Source organism: Gossypium hirsutum, chromosome D04 (genome assembly GCF_007990345.1).
Source record: "Gossypium hirsutum isolate 1008001.06 chromosome D04, Gossypium_hirsutum_v2.1, whole genome shotgun sequence".
In the NCBI taxonomy this organism is placed as follows: domain Eukaryota; kingdom Viridiplantae; phylum Streptophyta; class Magnoliopsida; order Malvales; family Malvaceae; genus Gossypium; species Gossypium hirsutum.
The window spans coordinates 25,048,814-25,060,200 of record NC_053440.1 but is presented as its reverse complement, the minus strand read 5'-3'; the positions used below and the strand labels follow the sequence as shown (position 1 = coordinate 25,060,200).

The following is an 11,387-nucleotide window of genomic DNA, read 5'->3' as shown; positions in this document are numbered from 1 at the left end:
CCCTTCCTCATCTACCTATTTATATTTTTCCAGCTCTCCATCTGTCTAAGACCTCCTCCCATCACCATTTCTCATTTTTTATCTCCTTCCTTGCTGATACTTTGTATCAACAGAAACAATGTCTAAAAATCTTCTCTCCAAGTTATAAAAATGCATATTTTTTTATACAAGTTAATAATAGAAAAACATAAAATAAGCTAATCCGATTTTCGGGCGGGGGGAGGGGGACCATTGAAGTTGTGTATTACTTTATTGAATCTCTTCCACTTTGTCAGACAAGGATTCATCCAATCTTTATTCCCAACAGACAGCTTGATTTTTTTCATTATTTTTTTAAACCTTTAAACAAACATATTTCTTATCACTTTCTCTCCTATACATATACATATACATAAGCTCACCACCCCCTTCCATTTCTCTACACAAAACATACCAACCCCTTCCCATCTTTCACAACATATTTCCATGGAGAATTTGATGATAAGGAATCAAACCAGAATGCCCCCTTCAAATCCATCACCACCACTATCCATTCACAGGGATTCAAAGACTATATCAAAGCCAAAGCCAAAGATACGCATAATACACATATTTGCACCAGAGATCATCAAGACTGACGTAGCCAACTTCAGAGAACTGGTGCAAAGACTTACCGGGAAACCGCCTCAAGAAAAGGGTTCCAAAAGAAAACCCAGAAAAGACCATAGTTTCTGCGACAAGTCAGTGTCGACGGCAGCCATGGCGAGCAAGAAAATGGAGGTGAGAAGTGGGTTTGTCCTAGGCTTGGAAACGAGAGAAAGGGTGGTTAAGGAAGAAGAAGGTATGTTATGGGGTAACATTGGTGATAATTCAAGTGGTTTCTTGGGTGATTTGGATGGGTTTATTCAACAACTTGGTGAATTTCCTTTGCTCCCTTTGGATGCTTCCAATGATCATATGCATGGATTTGAAGAAGTTCAACTTGCATAAAAATTCGTTCTTTTTTTTTTACTTGGGTTTGCTTCTTTGTTCTTTTTTTTTTCTTTTGGTTTTTTATAATATATCATTGAAGATGTTTTTAGGGTGGGGGGTTTTAGGTATAGTTTTAACTCATTTTTATGCACCTGTTTGTCTGTCTCTAGTCGTATTATCTCTGCTGTAAATATAAGAAATGTTATTGACGTAATTTATTTAAGAACGATTTTTTTTTCTAATTTTAGTTGGAATTTGCAGTTTTTTTTTTGGGGGGGGGGGAGGTGGGGTTTAAAATCGGTTGGGAAGAAGAAGAAAAAGAATAGCAGTTTGGCAGACCAAACATGAAGTTGCAAAACTCTATCATATTATATATTTGATAATTTAAATGTAACTTATCTTGCAAGGCTTTGATAATGTTAGCAATCATGCTGGTTCATAAGCCTACCAAATTGGAGAAAATTATCATTTTTTTTAATTATAAGGGGGTAAAACTCTAATAACATCGTGTCTAATGCGATTTAAACCCAAATCATATTTGAAGTGAAGAACACCTTAATCTTCAAGTTAATAATACCTATTTATTTATTTTTAATGATAAGTTGTTGTTTCCAAACTCAATGGTAAATGGATTTAACCTCGTCCCTTTAGACTTTCTGTAGTAAAGTTAGGTTTTTAAAAATTTTATGGTTTGTTGATTTCCTACAACTTTGATGGATTCTTTTACAATATTCTACTTATTTTTACCATTTGATAACGAAGCTAGGAATTTCGTTTTAGTCGGCATAAATTTATAAAACTTTGGGATAAAATAATATTTAGTTTTTAAATTTGATAATTTTTTCAATTTGATTGCTAATTTTTTTTCTTGTTAACTTAAATTTTTTTCCTAAATTTGATCATTTTATAATGTAACACATTATTACCTAAAAATATATAATTTTTATAAAAAAATAATTAAAAGTTGATGTTTAAAAAAAAGTTCCCAGGACATAAAATAAAATCAAATACTAATTTAAGAAAAAACAGTAGGTTGAAGGAGTAATTGTTGCCATGAAAAGCCCTAATTATTGTTCTACTTAAATTATGAAAGTAGGGAAGATGTGTTATACGTAGACAAATGGTGCATCATGAAACAAATTATGAATTTGAATAAAACTTAAAGAAAGAAAGGCAAATTTATTAAATTAATTAGCTGGTTAAAGTTGAAGAGAAAACGCCAATAATAATTTGCTTTTATATAGCAAAGATAAGAAGAATCGGAGAGTTGGCAAATCTTCGTTTTAGACCCTCCGTTTTCTGTTATTTTCATAAATTAGAGAATATCACAAAATCAACATGGTTACACTAGTTTATTATGTATTCACGAGTGTATTAATTAAATTATTTTTGTTAAATAAAGTAAAATATATCATATTAATAGCTCCATGTAATTAATTATGTAAAGTTTCTTTTTCTAACATTATATAGTTAAGGTGAAATAGTAAAATATTGTTTTTTTAGTAAAATATCAAGACTTTTTATTATAATATTAAAACAAAACAAAACACCCATCCACACTTGGTATTGTTACAGCTACATGTGGAGATCTAGCTATAAACAACAAAATTAACACATGAAAAACATAACTCTTAAAGACAAGAAAAATAAATGAAGAGCCTCAATCAAAACGGAAGGGTGATTCAAAACACAATAGAGAAAACCATCCAGCTTCCCCTGAGAACAAAACTTAGCATCAATCGTCTTTCTACAAAATTTCGCTCTTCTGATAGATCAATACGTCGTTGCAGACGAACCAGAATCAAACATCCATCGGTGGTCCCGTTCTACCCAATCCATCGCTTCTCCAGGTACATTCTCTATCCAAAATTGAGGGCTTTCAAAGTTGAAACTTATTTGTGCAAGCTTATGAGTAACTGCATTTGATTTTCAATTTGTGTACTAAAAGAAATAGTAAAATATTTAATGTGTAATTAATTAGTTAAAGTCATTTTTATTATTCAAATAATTTATTTCTTTTTTTTTGTTTCAATAATGAAATCTACGTTAATTTAATATATATTGGTGATGTGTCAAAGCAATGAAACTATCCACTTGTCACAAAAATGTTATGCCTAATAAAAAAGTTTTCTTAAATGTTTGTGTACCTTTTAATATATAATCTATTAATTTGCTCGAGTTTATTGTATTTATCTACTAAAATATTTTTTTAAAAAAATTTGTCATCATTCTCGAATCATTTATTTCAGTATTGCTCCACACTTGTTTATAAGTTTATATCAATACATTATATTTTTTATGATATATGTTATATGTAACATTAAAGAAATTAAACATGTAAAATATTAATAAATAGCAATTATACGATAAATAAATTAATTTGTAAAAAGTAAATTAAAAGTAAGGAATTTGTAGAAATTAATATCTAAATCATAAGGACCTAATTACAAATATCAAAACTGAATTTCAGTATTAAATTGAAAGAAATGAGAAATGCATAAACTAAATAGGGTTAGAATTTAAATGAATGATGATATTTTGAAATGGAATTACAAAATAAAAAGGAGGCCAAAAGTGAAATTAAATAACGACAAAAAGGCTTATTTATGTAATTAAAAAAAAGTCAAAATCACCTTATCAAGTAATATTCATAAATATTTGATTACAAAAATGCAGGTCACACATAATTTTGTAATAATAGGGTTTTGATGTGTCAACGCACCACTTGTTAAAATAATATATATAATACGCATTTAATTATTAAAATTAGTTTTTTCACTCACGGTTAATTTTACGTATTAATTTAATTATTTCCTAATTTTTTTCATAAAATATATAATGTTTCATTAATAATATGATTACAAAATTAAAACATAATTTTAAATTTGAAAACATGATCATTTATATTAGACTAATCACTATTTTAAAATATAAATATTATAATAGTGAATTGTGTGAAATTCTTAATTTTGATTATTAATTAGTAAATATAGATTGTTAATTTAGTGACCATTAAATAATATATTGTAACATTATTTATATTTTTTAAATATTTATTTCAAATTTTTTTTTTTGAAATAAGTTTCAGATTGAACTTTATTTTAAAAGATAAATAAATGTTACACTTAAGATCCTAGAAAAACAACCAACGAGCCCAATTAAAAACAATTGAGCCCAGCAAAAACAAAACTAAAAGACAAAAGTTGGAAACCTAATCTCCTAGGAAAATGAAAAAAGGAAACAAAATATGATACTAATAAATGTTTACTGTTCTACCTGCCCAATCAGTCTTAAAAGACTACAACCGTCTTGTCTCTTCAATTTTCTTTACTTTTCCAAGACGCTTTAGATCACTCTAGGGCTTGTTGAAATAACTTTGATGTCTGCCCTTCTCTATACTCTCCTCCCTTCATTTCTCGCTTTCTTCCTTCAATCTGGTTCTCTTACCCTATCAGTTTCCGCTTGGGTTTCTGCCACTTCAGGGACTCGTCCGACCAGGTAGGCTCCTCTACTACTCTTCAGAGCTTCACTTGCTAAGATATGCGCAAGGTTGTTTGCTAATCTTGGGATATGCTCAAACCTACACTCCTTGAATTTAAGCAGAAGTTGATGAATATCATGTAAATACGCACTAACCAATGATTTATCAGGACTTCTTGTTTTACATTTTCTTATTATTGATAAAGAATCCCCTTCAATAATAACTTTTCCCCACTGCATGTTAACGCCGATCTGGAGGGCTGTCCGGCACGCTATTGCTTCCGCCCCAAAGGCTGAGGAAACTCTTTGATGAACCTCCGTACATGATAGAAGAACTAAACCCTCCTTATCACGGGCCACAACTCCAATAGCCGCTTTACTTTGTCTACCGTCGTATGCTGCATCGAAATTGATTTTGACTACCCTGTCCACTGGCTTTATCCATATTTTTACGGGTATGAAAGATTGCAACCTATTTTTACCAACTGCATCAAGATCTGAAATATAGCTATGAACAAATCTCCTTACTTCTTTTCCAGATTTACCATCTTTTTTATGCAATCTATTGTTCCTGTCTCCCCAGATGGCCCATACTGCTACACAAAAAATTCGATGCTGAGGAGTCGAGCTTTGTGAGAAAACCCAGGTTAGCCACTGTAGAAACCCCATTTGATTGCCCTGCAAATACCTATGAAAAGATAACTCTCTCCATACTGCTATTGTAGCAGGACATTCCCGGAAGAGATGGTCCATAGTTTCAGTTCCTGAACTACAACGAGGACATATTGATGTATTCGTCAGTCTTCTAAGTAGCATATTAGCACGCGTAGCTAGAAAATTCCAAGATATCTTCCAAACTGTAATTTTAATTTTTGAAGGAAGATCAAGTAACCATAGTTTCCTGTAGAAACCCTTGTAATCGTTTTGTAAAGCATAAGCTTCAGGGTTATTTTCAATGCTTTGTAATAGTTTATAGGCGCTCCGTGTTGTGAACTCACCCGTCGCTTCAACGCTCCAAACTTGGAAATCTTCATGCGGACTTTCAGCTAGTGGGATACTGAGGATCATCTCTGCTACATCCTCCGGAAAGGTATACTCAATCAACTCCTATTTCAATGTTCTGCTACTTGAATCAATTAGCTTTGCAACTTTACTATCGTTCAAATTCGAATTTAAAACTGGTAATCTATCACGCGGTAAACCTAGAATCCAATAATCACGACTGATTGAAAATTTCGTACCTCGACCCACTTTCCAACATAAGCCCTCTGCTAGAATGCCCTTAGCAGCCCAAATACTTTTCCATGTATACGATACATTATTCCCCAGCTATGAGTTTAAAAAATCAACACTTGGAAAATACTTCGCTTTTAGTACTTGTGCTACTAAAGAATTTGGATTGTTTATAATACGTCATCCTTGTTTAGCTAAAAGTGAAACATTGAATTGAGCCATATTTCTAAAGCCCAATCCACCCTCTTCTTTAGGACGGCATAAGTACTTCCACTGACACCAATGAATACCTCTCCTACCATGCGTTTTTTGCCACCAAAATTTAGCAAAAATATTTTCAAATTCTCCACAAAGAGTCTTTGGTAATAAGAAGCATGACATAGCGTACGTTGGAATGGCTTGTAGCACTGATTTAATGAAGACTTCTTTACCTCCTTGAGATAACATTCTAGTGCTCCATCCATCAATCCTGGTAGCAATCTTTTCTTTTAAATGCTGAAAGGATTCTTTCTTCCGTCGACCAACCATGTTTGGAAGCCCTAGATATCGTTCTAAGTTTGTTGAGATCCTAACCCCCAATTTTGCCGAAACTTCATTCATTTTTCCTTCTGACGTATTGGTGCCGAAAAATATGGACTTGTTGAAATTAACGCACTGTCCAGAACACTTTTCATATTCCTTCAAAATTCCTTTAGTATACTGGCACCCTTATCAGATGCTTCCCCAAACAACATACAATCATCTGCAAAGAGTAGATGTGAAATTTCTGGTCCTCTTCTGCCATTTGTATTAACTGCATAGGATGTTGTAGAAACACAAGTCATAATCAGCTTAACCCACTTTGGTGTGAAGCCCATTCGTAACATCACTTCCTTCAGGAATCCCCACTCAACCCTATCATAGGCTTTGCTCATATCAAGCTTAACTGCCATGTAAGATCTCATAAGCTAGTATCACATTGTCTGTTATTAGCCTTCCCAGGACGAACGCACTTTGAGCCGCATCAATGCATCTTCCAATAACTGCATGTAGTCGATTTGCAATTGTTTTTGCCACCATTTTGTAGATTACTGAACATAAACTGATAGGTCTGAAATTAACTATGCTAGTGGGATTTGGGATTTTTGGGATCAGCACAATGTCGGTGTGATTTAAATTACCAAAACCTGCACCGTTATTCAAAATTTCCAAGCAGAGATTAGTTATTTCCTTACCTACGATATGCCAGAATTTCTGAAAGAAAATGGCTGAAAAACCGTCTTATCCTGGAGCTTTTGTAGGTCCCATTTCCTTTAATGCCGCATACAATTCTTCTGCTGTAAAGGTTGACATTAGCTCTCTATTGATATCAGATGAGATATTTTCCTTTATTCCCGATAGAAGATATGAACATACCGCCCTTCCTTTTGTCGTGAAAAGTTCCTCGAAATAGGATGTGGCCACACCATTAATCTCACTCTCCTCAGTTGCTTCTCCGCCCACAAATTTTTCCAATTTGGATATTGAATTTATTCGTCTTCTAGAAGTAGCAAACCTGTGAAAAAAAGCTGAATTTTTATCCCCCACTTTTAGCCAATTTGCCCTTGCTCTTTGTTCCCAATATATTTCATCCTTATCAATTTCCATATTTAGGTGGATCTTAGTGTCTATAATGTCTGCCATTGTGTTTTCATTCCTTTCTTTCCCCATTAACACTTCCAGCTGCTTCGTTAACTTTTTCTTTAATCCCTCCCGACCTTTATTAATCGTTTTCGCCCAATCCAATAAATCAGCTTGCAACTTACCAAGTTTCTCAGCTACTGTGCCTGTTCCTGACTCCCAAGATTCTTTAATTGGTTTTTCACAAGTATCCTCCATCAACCACCACGCTTCAAATTTAAATTTTGAGTTGCCATTATGAATGCTTTTGCCATTTGTGTTAATTAGAAGTGGACAGTGGTCTGACATTGTGTGGGGTAGATGGTTAACTCTACCTGCCGGGAAAAGAAGCCTCCATTTATCATTTACCACCCCCTATCAAGTCTTTCTCTAACATTTGCCTCTGGTAAATTTTCCCTTTCCCATGTAAACCATACTCCCGAAAATCCCAAATCTTCTATATGGCAATTTTCTAAGGCCTCTCGAAATGCCTTCATTCTGTTCTCTTCCCTTGGGGCACCCGCATATTTCTCAAAAGAATACATGATCTCATTGAAGTCACCACTTACCAACCATGGGTGACTCTTATCTTGCCCCAAATTCATCAGTAAATCCCATGAATCACTCTTATTGTGGACATATGGAGAGCCATAAAAACCTGTAAATCTCCACTCTTCGTTACCCTATTTCTCTTCAACCAGAACATCAATGTGATTCCTAGAAAAACTTCGCAAAATTACTTTCGTGTCACCTTTCCATGCTAAGCATAACCCTCCTTTTGAACCTTCTGCTTCTATATCAATACCATTCATAACCGCAACTCCGTCTGATTTTTTCCATCCTCTGTCTATCAACTTTAGTCTCCATTAAGAAGACCATTTGGGGATTATGCTGCTTGAGGAACTAACGCAGCCTTCTTCCAGCTCGTGGACTCCGCAATCCACGAACATTCCAGCTGATGGTTTTCATTGTGTCCGGTCGGCTTGCCTATTGGCAGCCGCCGATATCAATAAATCTTGAACTTCAAGTTGCTCATTAGTGTCTGTCACCATTTCCACAGGGCCTTTGTAGTAATCCTCTGAAGTTCCTGTTTCAACCTTTTAATTCCATCTCTCTCCTTTTCTTATATGATCGCTGGTAAAATCTACATCAATGGGCTTCCCCTCTTTCTCGAGTAATTTCCAGCTTTTGTCTTTGTTGCGCCATGTTGAATGCTTATCCATTTTGCTTGTTTCTCCGGATTTGGATTTTGACTCTTCTCTCTATTACAATAACTCACCTTCTCAGCCTCCTTTACCTCTAAAATACCTTCCTGTTCTTCTGACACCTCCTCCCCTTCTTTTAATTTCAAATTCTCCTGTGGGCCCCCCTCTTCATTGCTTCCTTTCTCGGCACCTTTAATACTATTGGGTGAGATTCTCTCTCCTCCGATATAAGAACTCTGAACCCCCGTTTGTTTCATCAAACTATTAAATTTCACACTTTCTTTTCCAATTAATCTTGATTCTGCTTTTAAGGCCACCGAATAAGGAGGATTTTCACTGATTTTGTTTTTTATTGCAGGTAGTAGCTGGGTGCAATTACTCATCCCATGCCCCATTCTTCCGCATTCAAAACTGAATATTGGCAAATTTTCATACTTGAAGGGTATCCAAACTTTACTAACATAAGCATTAGAAACAAAAATACCTCTTCTGAGTGGTCTTTGAACATCCAAATTAACTCTGAGTCGGCAGAAATCTTCACTAATTTCAGATCTGAGGACCCCACCAAACGTAGAACCAATAGCATGCAGTAGATCTTTCTTGTCGAACTCTGGGAAACACGATTCAATTTTTATCCAAAACGAGGATGAAGTTAACTTAATCTGATCTCTTTCCACCGCTTGGCATAACCTGTCAAATAAAATTAAGTTTTTACGAAAGAGCCAAGGTCTCCCCTCCAAAATCAACTCCAGAAATAAGTTTGTCCCACCCATCTGATTTCAAACTTTTTCCTTGTCTTCCATAAACTTTTCATATGAGCCCTAAAACTATCTGGATTATATAATTTCCCTGCCCAAACCGTACAAATCAATGTTGGTTTGGAACTTGGTACCACCAGCGATCCTTTGACTGATAGTTGAACTAATTCTTCAGCAAGAAGACCGATCTCATCCCCTCCCTCTCTATCGTCGCCACCGCTTGCTTCCATCCCCAGCCACAGTAGTTACTGCTATCTCTAGGGTTTCTCAACCAAGCACTCTTGGGAGCAGAGTTTTTTAGTTTTTAAATTTAATATTTATTTCAAATTTAATAGTGTATTTAAAAAGTTTTTTTTAGTTTAGAGTTGAATTATTAAATACAAGAAAATTACTTTTTTTAAATTTATAAATAAATTTTAATAAATTATAACTTCTTTTATATATTTTTTTAATTTAATAAAAATAATGTCATAAAGATTTACGTAAATTGAAAAATATAAATTTACCAAAAACATTTCAACATCTTTCAGTGAATTATACAATTTTTTTTTATATGTTTAGATTGCAGTTGGAAGAAAGCATATTTCTTTTTCTTTTGCCTCATGCTTGGCTTAATGGTCATTTTAAAATTCAAAACAAATATAAAATTAGAGAAAAATATTGACTTTTACACTAATTCAGTACCAAATTTATTTTGTTTCAAAATTTTGACAATCTCTACCACCAATTTCTTTTATTTTTTAAAAGATATGCCTAAAAATAAGTGAAAAAATGTTACATCAATTTTAAATATAAAATTAAAACATGCACATTGAACCCCATAAATTTACTCTTTTTTTTTAATTTCTAATATATATTTCTTTATTTAAGTATTGGATAATAAAAGTAGATAATGAAATTTGGTTTTAATTATTTTGGATAACAAATTTTAATATAATTGTTAAATTTTCATAAAATTTCCATACTAAAAGAAATTATCTTATATAAAAAATATGTTTTTAATTTAAAATTAAATTTTTATATTTTAATATAATTTTAAAAGAGGTAATATAAAAATTATATATATAACTTTTTTTTCTAAATTAAGAAATTTTGCTAACCCGTGCATCTCTTGAAAAAAATCAATTAATAATTGTAAAAGTTATTAAGATTTCTAAAAAGAATATTAAGAAAAATATAATATTTGGAAATAAAATTACAACACAAAATGATTTTTTAAAAGCTTTTTAGGTTTATTATCTTTTCATATTTTTGAAAATTTTTATATATTTTTATGTTTATGATAAATGATTAGTTAAACAAACCAAAATTTGAAAAAAAAAATTAATTCATTAAATTTAACCTATATAAATAAATTATTTTAAAATTATCTTTAAAAAATGGAGATGCATCCGTTGTCGCAAATGTAATATATGTACACATATTAATTTTGTTTTTAAATTTAACATTTTTACAAATAATATAAGAAATAAAAAAGTTGAAAAATAATATATTTAAAAATCATGACAGCATTAAAACTACTTATTAATTTTATTAAAAATATAAAATTTGAAATATGTATTTTTCATAATCAACTAAAAAGGTTTAAAATTAAAATGTATTTTCAAAATTCCTATTATCATAACAATTAGGTAATTTAAACAATATATACAATGTGAATAATTCATAAATTAAAAAGGTGAGATTACAATTCGTAGGACTTACAAATGAGAAAGTTTAAAATGTGGTAGTCAATTACCAAATATAACTTAATTTTATTCAAACTTTAATATTACCAACTTGAATGAAAATGTGGCCATAGAAACAAACCCAATATCTTTATTTTTTTTCAGTTCCTTTGCAACATATAACTTCTCTCATTGTTATTTTATAAATGTTTTTGATTTGGTCACTCAATTTTAAAATTTTTTAATCATTCTTGTTCTAGTCATCCGTCGTTAAATTGATAACAGAAAGCTTTTTTCTAACTGGTATAATAACAATTTAGCTCTCAATACTTACATATTTTAGCAATTTGATCCTAATTCTAAATAATTCAATATATTTAACCATTTACGTTTACAAATTCTATCAATTTAATCTTCAAACTTCTTAACCAAATCTTTCAACTTTCAAAACAAAT

General features: G+C 32.0%; 1 protein-coding gene and 1 long non-coding RNA gene across 5 annotated transcripts; both read left to right on the top strand.

Moving 5' to 3' along the window:
- Positions 1-353: 353 nt before the first annotated feature.
- LOC107944070 (VQ motif-containing protein 17) lies at positions 354-991 on the top strand. Its single transcript, XM_016829045.2, has one exon. It carries the CDS (start codon positions 466-468, stop codon positions 967-969), a length of 504 nt encoding a protein of 167 aa, XP_016684534.1. The 5' UTR covers positions 354-465; the 3' UTR covers positions 970-991.
- A 3,186-nt stretch (positions 992-4,177) lies between these two features.
- LOC107944071 (uncharacterized) lies at positions 4,178-9,253 on the top strand. 4 transcript variants are annotated; one of them, XR_001696132.2, is made up of 5 exons: positions 4,243-4,449; positions 4,555-4,886; positions 5,015-5,077; positions 5,160-5,521; positions 8,866-9,253. It is a non-coding gene; the product is annotated as an uncharacterized lncRNA (long non-coding RNA). The 4 variants fall into 4 exon arrangements; XR_001696133.2 differs by having other exon boundaries at positions 4,243-4,571; positions 4,690-4,886; XR_001696131.2 differs by having other exon boundaries at positions 4,178-4,886; positions 5,157-5,521.
- Positions 9,254-11,387: the final 2,134 nt, after the last annotated feature.